Source organism: Olea europaea, chromosome 5 (genome assembly GCF_002742605.1).
Source record: "Olea europaea var. sylvestris chromosome 5, O_europaea_v1, whole genome shotgun sequence".
NCBI lineage: Eukaryota > Viridiplantae > Streptophyta > Magnoliopsida > Lamiales > Oleaceae > Olea > Olea europaea.
Window position 1 is genome coordinate 5724818 of NC_036241.1, and position 14520 is coordinate 5739337.

The 14520-nt window shown below is 29.5% G+C and overlaps 2 protein-coding genes across 2 annotated transcripts; both read right to left on the reverse strand.

The window, feature by feature from the left end:
- Positions 1-8295: 8295 nt before the first annotated feature.
- LOC111394170 lies at positions 8296-11088 on the reverse strand. The gene is made up of 2 exons (XM_023019936.1): positions 10356-11088; positions 8296-8387 (listed from the first exon to the last, which is right to left on the reverse strand). The coding sequence occupies exons 1-2, from the start codon at positions 11086-11088 to the stop codon at positions 8296-8298; spliced, it is 825 nt and encodes a 274-aa protein (XP_022875704.1).
- Positions 11089-11113: 25 nt separating this feature from the next.
- On the reverse strand, positions 11114-13797 carry LOC111394171. Its single transcript, XM_023019937.1, has 3 exons — positions 13431-13797; positions 12325-13338; positions 11114-12198 (listed from the first exon to the last, which is right to left on the reverse strand). The coding sequence occupies exons 1-3, from the start codon at positions 13795-13797 to the stop codon at positions 11114-11116; spliced, it is 2466 nt and encodes an 821-aa protein (XP_022875705.1).
- Positions 13798-14520: the final 723 nt, after the last annotated feature.

The window sequence follows — 14520 nt, forward strand, 5'->3', positions numbered from 1 at the left end:
TGTATAATTTAAATAAATAAAAATGAAGATATGTATGTTTGTGAAAGGGTTTTTAATTAAAAAAATTATGGTATAATGTAATTAAGAATTATAGTAATTAAAAAATTAATTAATTAAAAGAAATTTTTTTTGATGTTAATAGATAATCAAAATTTTTTACATTAGACGTGGTAGTTGATCGTAGAAAAGAAATTATATTAAATATGTTAAATTTGTATTTTTTTGAAGTACTAAATTCGAGAAACTAAATTTGTATTTTTTTGTGAAAGGGTTTTTAATAAAAAAAATTATGGTATAATGTAATTGAGAATTATAGTAATTAAAAAATTAATTAAGTAAAAGAAACATTTTTTGATGTTAATAGATAATTGAAATTTTTTACATTAGACGTGGTAGTTGATCGTAGAAAAGGAATTATATTAAATGTGTTAAATTTGTATTTTTTTGAAGTACTAAATTCGAGAAATTAAATGTTATAATTAAAAGATTAAAAATAAATATTTAACAAGGAATGTTAAAATATATTTACCCCTCGCATTTTATTTTATTCTTGAATATGGAAATTTGATATTAAAATTCTAAATATAAAAAATGTATTTTTGAGTCGAATTTAGGAAAAGAATATTATTATTTAATGAAAGTAAAATTTTATTCTTGAATATGGAAATTTGATATTAAAATTCTAAATATAAAAAATGTATTTTTGAGTCCAAATTTGGAAAAGAATATAATTATTTAATGAAATTAAAAGGGTTACGAAAAATTTTATGATGACTGTTTATATAATAATTTGTATTTATTGTAAAATATTTTTAATTTTATAAATAATGAAAGATGAGTTTTATATTATAAGTTGTATTTATTGTAAAATGTTTTAAATTTTTATAAATAATAATTTTTTGGGTATAATGTATTTTTTTTTATTTTAACGTTTTGAGTGTTCCCAAAGGAACACTCCGTGCTGCGTGGAGTGTTCCATTGGGGACACTCCGCGCACAAAAATTGGGACACTCCGCACTGCGCGGAGTGTCTCAAAAACTGGGACACTCCGCGCAGCGCGGAGTGTTGAACACTTCGGGCTGCGCGGAGTGATCTCTCGCGCAGCGCCGAGCATAAAGGCGCCAAGATCGCGTAGCCCGAAGCGATCTTTGCGCAGTCCGCAGCGTGATCACTCCGAGCAGCTTTCTAAATTTAAATTTTTCATGTTTTTCGAGATATTAACAAACTTGAGGTTCAGTAAGAGAAGCTGCTCAACAGCTAGTGATAGATTCAATATTTTTTGGCCAAATGAAAATGATTGAGAATTGCATGAATAAGTTTTAGGTTTCATTTTAGCTTTGATATTCATATTATTGAAGAATTTGTTGGCTGATGAATTTGTATCCAAAATATTCTTTGAATTCCTCTACATTTTTTCTTATCCCAAGACATGGTGGAAGTGATGGATTGCATGCGTTCATTCGTTTGACTATGCAGTGACAGACATGGTATGGTATACTATTCATGTATATAATGCAGATTAAATACTTGCAGTAAAGAAAAGTGACACATAATTTTGCATGATTTTCCTAATATAATAGAATTGATAAACCACATATTCTCTATACGATAAATATATTCGAAATTTATTTTCATTGGAAAGAAGATTACCTTTCTTCCTGGTGGTTGAACTTAGTTTCCTTTTGAGAACTTTGAAAATTGAAAGAAAATGTTTTTGAGACGTGTGAAATGGTAGTGAAAGGATGGTTAAATAGTTGAATATGGGTAGTTAAATGTGGGTAGGTAGTATTTTGAATGTTGGTTAGTAAATGTGGATAGGTAGGTTTGGATAGTAGTTTAAATGTGGGTAGATAGATGTTGTTAACTACCACGTGGGTAGTTGAAATGTACAAATGTTTCATTTACTATTTAATTTTTTTTTCATTTTTTATTTTAATTAGAGAGAATATTTTAATTTTTTTTTGTTGGTGTTTTTTAATTATTTTCTATTTTTTGTGAATTTTGTAAAATCGTATTTTTTTTCGTTTATTTATATATGTAGAAGAGAGAGTTTGCATGAAAAGTAAAATTATATGTAATTGTTGATGTAAGTTTATGAAAATATTTATTGACTGAAATAATTGACGGTATAAATTAAAAAATTTGTTTAAAAGTTCATTTAAAAGCCAGGTAAGTAGACTTTGTTGAATAATTACAAAATGAAAAATGTGAGTATATTGAACTTACGTTTTAAGATATGTAAAATTGAAGAGGAAACTATGTTTAAGTAATAGATAAATTGAAATATGTATTTAAAAAGGCTGTTTTTATTCATAATAAAATGATAGGATATAAGTGGTTAAACTGTTGAAGGTAGTACGTATCTTATTGGGAATTATCATGTTACATAATTCTTTCTATGTGAAATCATTTAGATCAATGAAATTAATTATTCCTTTATCATATGTTATAATTATTAAGTTTATAAAAAAAGAAAATACTTTATCGTAACATAGTGTTTTCTTAATGAATTAAATATTTATATTTTAAAAGAAAGCAGAGGTGAATTTAGTTTTTTACAAGCATGCAATTAAAAGAAAATGAATAAATTTATATTTTTTCTTATTTTGTTAAATTATTTAGTTTTTTTAAATAAAAGAGAGAGTTTGCACAAAGAGTACAGTTATATAAATGATATAATTAATTACCAATTAACTATATAAACGAAATAGTTTGTTTAAAAGATTATTTAAAAGCCAGGTAAACTTTATTGGAACAAAGAAAAAAAAATTAATTTAGAAAATGGAAAATGCAAGTATATTGAACTTGTGTTTTGATTACGTATTCGATTAAGCGAAATTGAGGAGGAGATAATATTTAACTAATAGATGAAGTAAAATATATGTATTTTACACAACTATTCTTTATCGATAGCAAAAGAGGTTTTATATATTAGTGTCAACCATGGGTCGAGTACAATTCTGTGATCACAGTATTTACATTTTTAACAACAAAAACATACCAAAATATCTAAAGTAACCCGTTCTATTTAGAAACTAAAATCATATAACTGAATCTAAGACTCATTATTCTAATGGAGATTTATAGATTATAGGTTGCTTGTAGAATCACAGAAGTGTCTACTGTTAGATTGTCTATTATCCCAAAACAAAACGAACGTGAGTTGAGGTTTTATCCAGAGCTAAGGACATCAGCATCTTCAACGTGTTTATCAGTCTTCATTTTCTTCTTGGAACGAGTTTCGGTTTTTTGGTCTCGAGTTTGAAAGAGAGCCCTCTTTGCATTTGGTGCAAGCACTTCGTCGGCGTTTGTAGAATCTTGATTATCTGTGATGCACATCTTCTCTTTACTTTTCGTAGATGTTTTGTCTGAACTATCATCAGTTGTTACAAGAGAAGAATCCAATTCTATGATTGTACTTGAAGAATCAATGTCAGTTGTTGTCGAAGAGTTGAATATGAAGATAATTTCATATCGGTATTCAGGTGGATTTTGGCTTCTTGGTGTTGCTTTTAGGTAAAAAAGCTGTTCTTCTTCGTTGTTAGTTCTTATGAGATCTTTTAGTTGTGTGTCCACGTCCTGAAATATTAAAATTATACTCATTTAATATGATGAAGTAAATGCAAATAATTATTAAAAATTTAGTAGTATTTGGAGTTAACCTTTTCAAAATGGTTCATAATTTGGACGGCATTTGCTTCCAATAAAGTTTCTGCGGTTTCTCCTATTATGGTTGCATCCAAGCCTCCAGAGTTGTCTTCAATATGTACGAAAGCAGTTACCCTATATGGAGAAGTTAATTAAATTACATAGTAAGTTTTGTTAAATGAAGTGTTATTTTTAATAAATAGTTAAATATAGGTTTAGAGTACATGTTACCTTGGTATTGCTTTTGCATGTTCAAATTTGCAGTTCTTTGTTTGTTTCAATCCTGCATAAATAAAGCAAACAACGAAGTGTGAGATTTACTACCGAAATTTATAAAGTTAGAAAAATAGAAGAAATTTGTTAGTTCTATTCGATAACCATTCTTTGTAGTCTGTGACAGCTACAATTGCAGGATTAATGAAAAAAGTGCTGTTCACTTTTGTAGAGAGCGTAAGTCCTAAAAAAATAAAAAATTTCAATCATAAAGTTAGTGTTCATTTTACTTTAAATATAAATGTAAGCAAAATATTTTTTTTATTCTGTTTACCGTTGTACGAAGAAACTTTTAAATTAGTCACCCAGATGATTGGTTTGCTTCCAATGTTATCTATTATAGTAACACACTCATTTTCAACAAAAGTGTCCCACATCGTTAATATGATCGTCTGGAAAGACTTATCTATCAGCACAACATCTTGAAGACAAGCTTGTGTGCCAAACTGGGTTTGGATAATTCTTTTTTGACGAACTTCTATTACGACGCCTATAACACCTGCAAAAAAGAAGTTGTGTTGATATCATATTTTGTATATGATTAATGAATATAAATAGAACGATTAAAAAATATTAACTAAATTTATATTTGCTATAAGTTAATGTGTTTGTGATCATACTTATCTCTTCATTACTATCCATGTATCGTTCAAGTTTGTTGAATGCTGTGAGTTCATATCTCGAGAAGAGAAGGTTTAAGTTATCCTCCTTAAGTTCTTCTATCTTTGTCTTTGCTGTTATGGTCCAAACTTTGTCTTCAAGCGAGCCTCTGAACTCATTTCTGTTGTCTTTTACAGTTGCATTTGATAACATGTATGTTTTTCCTAGTGTTAGCTCATCTGCAAGAGCCGTAATATTTGTATCATAGATTATGGCAGTAACTTTGTTATCCTGTTCAAATGTAAAAATGAGTTCTATATAAATATATTACGAAAACAAATATTTAGAATAGAAATAAGAAGATTCGTAAATATATATTTACCTCTAAATCCATTAAGAGAAGGTTTTGGCAGCGGCTAATGTTATTTCGAGCAGTTTTAGGTGCTTGTTTTCCTGCAACTATGATTTTTGCAGTCCAATTCTTCTCAAAAGTGGAAATCTGTGGGATAAGTTTATAAAATGCGGCCATTCTTGATATCCTATGATTATGTGAAGAAGAAATTATTACACAAATAGTTACAATTGTTAATATTACGTTAAATTTATCGTAAACAAATGATATCAATTTTTTTAATTCTAAAAGTTTTTTTATGAAATAATCTAACGTTCTTCTTTTGGATTAATAAAAGATAATTATAGTAAAACGATAGTAACATGTAAAACTTACCAATAAGAAAACGAAAACGAAAACGAAAACGGAGTTTTTAAACTTTTGCAGTTGTAGTTGAAGAGTATGATGTTTACGATACTGTCGTAGAATTTTGATGCTGAAGGGGAAAGTAAAAGTAACATAAAATTATTTAGTCGAAAGCAGATATTAATAGATAGAACATAAGTAGAAGAATCTTTGTTTTAATATCCAACCATACACTTGGTTTGTAAAATATCTTTTTGCATGGATGAGTATTAAAGTGAAAGAAAAGGTTAATGATGGTTTATATGAAAAAGTTATGCGTGGAAAGTTGGCACTATTTTTTTTCATTTGTAAAATATCTATTTTACATGTGTGTGTATATATATATATATATAATTGATGATGGTTTATACGTTTAAAAGTTGTGCGTGGAAAGTAACTACTATTTTTTGTCATTTGTAAAATATCTATTTGATGTAGATATATACTTAGTATTGAAAAAGCTTTTATAAAAAGTTGGTAGTTTTCTGTGTTAATTTTTTACTGGTTCACGTGTTGATTTTGAAAAAGATTCGTTTATAATTTGCTAAAATTTAATACATTATGTTAGATTTACAAATTGGAAGAAGGATTGTTAATCCATATGTTTCAAATACGAGTGTTTCATGGATAATACATTTAGTAAGTAACTTTATTTATTCACTTTATTTATTAAGTAATTTTATCTATTCACGAACTTGTGGGGAGCTTAACTTATATTATTATAGGTGTTATCAGTTTAAATGTTACTATCGTTGTTGTTTGTCTTTTTTTCTTTATTTTCTGTTGGATTTATGTATTTTGAAAAACTATTGTGTTCACTTATTACATGAGTAAGAAGAAAAATCAATTTATGGTCGAAAAATGTATGAATTGTATGAAAAACATTAGTTTTTAATTAAGCGAAAGAGTAAATATAAAACTTCGAATCCAGGACATTGAAAAATATAATAAAGGATACTAAGGTTGAACCATCATTTATTATAAACAAAAATTTGTATTTCAGGTACTTGAATACATCACCGTGGATGTACTTCCCCTTAGTTTCCTCTTCATCATCAGCTAACTTCTCATTGTCGGTTTACCTTACCACAAAAAAGACGATAAATAGATTAGATATAGGACGTTCAACATTCATGCATTAATCGCCATAATGCATTCATTTAGGAAGGACCAGAGTTAAAATAACATAGACAAAAGGATGCAAAAAGTCAAAAAATACATATTTGATATAATTGACTGAATTTCTTATCTAAAGTTATAATAACTGAAGACATAAACGAATGAAGATAGCAGATCTTATCCCTTGTTTGCGACAACATCAAGCATGACATGAAGATTATATGAAACGTAAAGCAGTTCAAACTATTATAGAAAAGAGTTAGAAGATATTTAGAAAATTTATATGCATGGTTTAATATCTATTGCAATAATCAACTTCTTATTTGTCAAAGAATATAAGTCATTTCTAACTTGAAGAAACCTAGAAAGGTAAAAAAAATGTCAATGCTGAATTAGATATAATAGTGACAAGGCAAGGTGAAAATTAGCAAAATTGATCTTCACACATACTGAACCAACGATCACTAAATTTCACTAATACTGTGTCTAATATTCTACAAATAATAAATTGAAATTACATAACATTTCAAAGAGAAATGTCGCACGCGAATTATACTAACAAATGTTTCAATTCCTATAGACTATTTCAAATTAATTTCAACAATTCAGAACAAGAAAAGAAATTAAGGCTAGGTAACGTTTTTTTTTTTTTTTAAGATGGAATCATGAATTAAAGTTTTCGGTAGCAGATTGTCTTTGGCTAGAGAAGAATATATATCGTATAAAAAAAATATTATTAGACCCTTAGTATAAGAATTACTTTGACAGATGGATTTGGAAATACGATGGAAAACACTTAAAATGCTTCCTAGATGAATAGTAGACGTAAGATTCCATTTTTTAAAAGAGTAGGAATGTAAAGAATAAGCATCTTGAAAATTTTTCTTTTCGTATGTTCATCATTCGATTAATAAAAATTGAAAATATCATATACTAAAAAACATAACAATATAGCATAATGTAAGGAAACATATCATCATATAATTCAATCCAAATTCCGTCTTTGCATATTTATCAGCATTGAAAGTGAATATATTTTCGACCATGTAAGATTAATCGTCTCTAGATATAGGATGACTGTAATCCTACTCTGAAAAAATAACATTGTTGGTTAGAATTTAGATTAATAATAAAATTAGTAAAAAATTTTTTATTAAGTTTCCCATAAAATCAATTCATGCGTTGATAAAGAAATATGTAATGTATATAGAATAAAAATAGTTGCTCACAAAATTTTTTGTTCACCAAACCAAGTTAGATGATTAAATAGGAAAGCGTTAATGTACACACACCAGTTTGATATATTCTATCAAGAAGAATAATGTTAAATTCACTTAAATATTTCCTAACGTTGCATGAAGTAAAGGGAAAGCATAACATGTTCATTAAATTCTAAAAGAGCATCAAACCATCACTATGTAAAAATTAATTAGAACAAGGAATATTATTGGACTATCGAAATTAAAAGAAACTTATGTATTATTGATCTTATTGTATAAAATCAACAGAATTCAAATATATAACATTAGCATATTTTTAGTTCAAGATCATTTGTTGAAATTGAACATTTCATGATTCACTTGCATAAATGAGATTTATTGACCAATTGAAACATAGTTTAAACAAAAGGGAAAAATATAAAATATGATTAGAATGTAACGTACCAAGTAGGTCATGACATTGCCAAGAGTTGCGTTTTATGGTCAAATTAATGAAAATACCTTGCCCCATAACTACCACAAGCATTGCATGGCTCTGATTTATCTGAGCTTCAGTAGTAAGCTTCTGTACCAAGTTCTTACCTATTTTCATATTCCCAAAGTTTATAATTTGATTTCCAAGATGTAAGCTATCTGCTGCTGCTGAAGATCCTTTTGTAATTTTATCAACCATTGCGAAAGGTTTGCTAGAGCAAACAACTACCCCATGTCCATACTATTATTACCTCCAGCAACGGGATTGCTAAAAGACGTAGGTGTGCTCAAAGTAACACCATGTTGAGCATTTAATCCTGCAAACACACTTAGAGAAATTAAGATAATGCTTTAAGTAGCTTGCATAAAGTAGTGTATTAGACTAATTCATTATAAAAGCAAAAATCAGATTATAAATAGCTGATGACAAAGCCATAAATCGTATTTTACACTTCATTTGTAAGCAATTAAAGTGCAATTCCGTTAGTGTACAAGTGGAACCAGCAAGAAGCAGAAGCAGCAAAATGATTTCAATAAACCATGAGCTTCAAAAGGAAAATCAAGCATTAGTCTCCCTATTGATAGAATTACGGTAGCATAAAATTGTCCAAGAATCAGAACGTATGATGCACAAAGGGCAGACAAATTATATTTAAGACTTAAATTTAGGAAACTTATAATATTCATAGAGAAACTAATTTTTAACAAATCTACCTCAAAAACTTATTGACATCAATTAGATTATTAAAAGAAAATCAAAAGGATTAGAAATCCAGTTGAATCAATCAAGATTTAGAACACCATAACAAAGCAACATAATTGAATTAAATCCTCATCAACAACTCAAAAGGTTTCCGAAAACTAAACTAAAAAAGAAAATTATTGGCTACAATGTTCTTCCTCTTCTTTTTCGTTATTAATATGCGCTTCTTTATCAAATAAGTTTGACAGCCTTCGATTCTTCTGCCATTTACTACAGTGACCATCATCGTCCTATACTCTTCATTATCACCTTCCTCCGCTAACTCGAAAAGAAAAAGAGAAGAAGAAAAAGAGCTAGGCCCTTACCGTAAACAAAAGTTGAATAATAGAAAAAGCCTCCTTCTTCCATTGCCAAGAACATAGACAGTGTATTTCAAGTGTACTTCAAATGGATCTCTCCTTTAGCCGAAAGTTTGAGAACAAGGGCAAGAGTTTTGAGAAAGAAAGCTAGAGTTTTGTTTAGGGTTAAGAAAGGAGATACTGTTTCATTTATTCAAAAAAAATATGAACTGTAGAAAAAACGGTTGTGGAACAGTGGGCGTAAAAGGCTGTGATATAAATGAACAGTAATATAAACCCCCTCTTTTAAGAGGAAGTAGAAATAGTATTAATTACGTATATCTTAAATGTGAAAGACTGTAAAATATATAAGGGGAAACAACTTGAAGTTGATAATAAGGGAATCTGAAATTGAGTTTCCATAAAATCCATAATTATACTAATTTTATTTTTTTTTTGACAAAGTTAAACATTGTGATAATTGGCATAAGAGCACATTTTAACTGATGGAAGAATATTTATGTGACAATGTGAAACTCTTAAGGGTAAATATATTCTAAAAATAGAGAAATTACTTTTTATTTTGAAATTTTACTAAAGTAAATTAGTTATCGATCTGGCAAACTATTAAACTAACACTAAAAAATTTGAATCATACCTTTTGCAAACGCAAGTTGTAATTGAAGCTGGCATTAGTGATTCCATCGTACACATGTAGCAAAGAATTAAAAAGAACTTTTCATTCCCGATAATGAAACCTGTGAAATTTTTTTATAGCAAATGCAAAGAATAAAAAAAATAGTAACGACATAATTTTTCATGTATTTAAAATTGAGGAAACTATTGTACGAGAACATATCATAAAAATTTCTCGAAGATAAAAAATATACCTGTTCAAACATTTTAGGTATACGAATATATAAACGAAAGAATTTCCTTGTACACAACATTTTTAGTACATGTATTATGTGAGTTGTCCATGCTTGATGGTTTCAATAAAACTTTTAGAGATGTGCTCGTTGTTGCTCTTGATAATGCTACATATAGCTGACCATGGCAGAAAACTGGTTCTGGAAGATATAGACCGACAAAATCAAGCGTTTGACCTTGTGCTTTATTTATTGTCATTGCAAAACACGGTCTAATTGAAAATTGAGTTCTCTTAAATTGAATTGAGTTTCGATCACTTTGAAGAGGTATAAAATGGATCCTTGGTAAGAAAACATATTTCCCACAATACTCACCAGTTGTAATTTCAGCAAGAATTACGTTTTTCTCAAATTTTCGACAAGTAAGGCGTGTTCCATTGCATAATCCTTCGGAAGGATTAATATTCCGTAATAACATTACAGGACAATTTACCTTAAGTTTCAATTCATGCGGTGGAATACCATTTGGTGTCAAAGTATTCAAGAAATCTTCGTGCAAGCTTTGTTCCGATTTGTCAATTGCTTCATCAAAACTATAGTATGTGGAAAAATCACCGGGAATTTGTTCGAGTAAAATCTTGTTAATATAATCAACACATTCATTCGTAGGTGTAAGAATAACTCTATTTATCATATTATGTAAATTGTCAACATATGCTAGTATATTTGGAAAAACATAATGTATCAAAAGTTTTAAAGATGTGATTTCATCTTCAAATGGTAGAATTATACTATTCGGAAGCATAATGCACTTACAAGTATATTCTTCTTCTGTTCCATTTCCAATTCTGAGTAAGTAAGTGCAGAACATAGGATCTGATTTTGCCCTCATATTCTCAACCAATGGTAAACGTAAATAGGAAGGCCATAGGTCTGAAAAGACCAAGCTAGCTTTCATTACATCATCTTTTTTTCCTCTCGGTACCACTGGAAGAACCTGTTGAAAATCTCCTCCAAAAACTATCACTTTCCCACCGAAAGGTAAGTTACAATCAGTAATATCTCTAAGCATTCTATCTACAGCTTCAATAGCGCAACGATTTACCATAGGCGCTTCATCCCAAATTATTAACCTAGACATTTTTCAACATTATTCCTAAAGCTGATTGCTTGCTAACAGAACAATTCACTTCACCAATTGTTTCTAAAAGAATTTTAAATCTTGAATGAGATGTGCGACCTCCAGGTAACAGAGACACAGCGACTCCAGAAGACGCTGTTGCCAAAGCAATCAAATGTTGACCTCTTACAGCAGTTAGAAGTGCTTTGTATAAAAAAGTCTTCCCCGTTCCCCCTGGACCATCAATGAAGAAAGTACCACTTGAGTCATTTTTTACTTTTTCCATAACTTTATTATATGCAAATCGTTGTTCTTTATTGAATTTCTCTACACAATTAAAGTCTCGTTGAATATTAAAATTCATTGTTTCCTCTGCAATCATTCTTACCAATCTTTGAGTCTCATCTATATTTATAAAGAATGAAACTATTCCATAATCATTTACATTTTTTCCCGACGATTCTAATATAGAATTGATGTCTTCCAAAGCTTGTATTTCAGCATCTCTAACACATATGTTTCGATGTACATAATCATCAATCATATAGGCTTTATATTTATCCCACAATAACTTTGGATAATTAGGGTTGCAAAGTGTAAGAAGTGTAGCAAAAAGACGTCTTAAAGAACTGGGCATTTTGTAAATAATGGCTTCAGATAGACATTCTTCACAATGGTTGTCTCCTTTTAACAAACCATGTAAACGTGCTACTTCTCGATATGTATTGACTGTTACTCCATTTAAAGTTTTAAAACTGTCATATGATGTTGGACCTTTAATATGATTCAGAAGAACACGAAGGAAATAACGTTTTCCTTCGGATGGATTAACTGTCACGATTCGCCCTATAACAATGTGTTGTTTTCTGGGAGTCCAAGTTTTTCCAATTGCATTCCACACAAAATGTGTTGGAAAATCTCGATACAATAGCGTTCGAGCAAATTCATTTACTTCATTCATCCGAAAAAATTCAGTTAGCATTGTTCTTCTCGTATACTCATTTCCAATAATAACAGATAAATCATCTTTACTATTATAAGTTACGTGCTGATGATCTTTAATATGAAGTTGTAAAGCGTAAACAGTAGGATAAATTTCTGACAAATTAAAAGAAAAAATTCTCCACATAGCTTCAGGTGGAGATATCCATCTAGCTGATTGATAAGCAAAAATTTCATCAATTTCCTTATCTGTTTCATTTCTGCCTACGAAACAATTAATACGATCATGTCCTTTATACACATATTTGTACAAATATTTTACTGCTTTAATATAAGAACATACTTCAACGTTAATATGATAGTCAAATTTTGCACTTAAATAAGGATTATATGGTACAACCCACCGATTATCTAACATTTGGCCTCTTACTTTAATAGAAATACCATTATCACAACGTCTATACAAGGGATATGAATTATCACCAAATATAGTACTGTTACAATAATCCTTAGGATATTTATTTTTACAACCACTACTTGCCAACATACATACTTTTTTTGGATTAAGGGTTCCACAAGGGCCATGCATATTGTGTTTTGCAATTACAGAATTAAGATGCAAGTATTTATTCTTATCGGGAATTTCACATGACACTATCATATCAACTTGTTCAGCACAACAAATTTTATGGGCAGAGTTGAAAATCAACAATAAATGGGCATGAGGGAGCCCTCTTTTTTGAAATTCAATCATGTATATATGAGCAACAACTGAACCAAAAATATTTTCTTTGTATAAATCGTTCTTTAACTCTTCCAATTTTGCTCTAAATATACGTGCAATTAAATCTGGTCGATTTTGAACTTCGTCATTGTGTTTGAGTTCTTGCATAATTTCTGGCCAATATGGATTACATGTTATAGTTAGAAATATATCTGGTTTTCCATAACGTTGGACGATAGCCATTGCATCTAAATATCTTTTAAGCATATCTCTAGGCCCACATGTGAAAGTTTGTGGTAGAACAATCTTCTTTCCAATTTTTGACCCTCTTGTTTCACCATTTTGAACACTATCCACAATACTTTGATAAAGTTCAGCACGAATTTGTTTCTGATTGCTACGAAAATAGTCTAATCTGGCAGTTTCAATTTTAACATACATATCTACAACATATTGTTGAAAAAGTCTACCAGTATGAAGCAACACAGACTTACTAGAAGGCCTAATTTGTAACTTGTAAGAATAGTACTCGCGGCAGGAAACCTGTGATCGTTTCCTCATTCCATTGAATGCTGCATAAGGATAAAAAAAATGCATCTTACACCCATTCGGAACATTTAATTTATATGAATTAGTAAACATATAAAAAAGTTTAATAGCAAACCTTGAGCCTCATTTGCAATGATTTCAGTTGCAAAATTTACTGTGCTAGGAAAAGCTACGCAATCGGGTAAATTCTGAGTTTCAAAATATGTTTTTTTGTATCTCTGAATACCTTCATGCCAACCAAGTTCTCCAAATGGGAAAAGTAAAGGGTATTGTAAAGGATCATAACAACCATAATAATAGTGAACCTTATGTGAATCACCAGAATAACCATATATAGTAATATCACGAACACGAATATTTGCATTGTCATCATCCTCAATCCATACAGCGGCTACTTGAGATGCTGAAGGAGTATTGAAGACTCTTTGATCAAGTCCAGGATCGCATCTTATTTGTATTCGATGGTCGTGCAAATTGGTCATATTACTTAAAGACCTAAAGAATCTACTATACGGATTTACTTTCAAAATTTCAATCAAAATGATCAAAGTAGATTCAACAAAATTTTCTAAAATTGTCATACGATTTTCAACTTCGTTATTCGTATCATAAAAATATAATTGCATATACGAAGGCTGATTATTTTCCGGCAGAAGTTGATTTACATAATGATATACTTGTCCCTGAATTCTGAATGTGTAAATACCTTTATATGCTCTAAAAAGGTCTGTATCGCACTTTACACCAAATGAAGTGAATGCAAAATGGTTATTATATCCACGTGAAATTTTCTTAAACTCCATGCATTCAGGTTCTTTAGAAGTAAATAAATTATACAATTCAGTTGGTGAATCAGACATATAAAGTTTAACTTTTCCATCAGAGCAACAGAACCCTTTAGTTTCTCTATAAAATTTTCGCGCACCACAATGTTCACAATAGTTCCATGTCGGTAATACATATGCATTAGTAGGTATGTTTAATAGGTTAGAAATCCCTCGTACTTTAGAATGAACAATATTAGTACGTGATTCATTTGAAGTAGAAGCCTGAAAATTAGGATGCAACGTGGAATTATTCATTCTTTTACGACGATCAACGTGGACTTTGAATTTGATTCCTCCTATTTGCCTGTCTTTGGTTTTGTTGTTGGCGAATAAAAGCAGTATACGATTCAATTGCATTTTGAGAAGTACTATCAATGT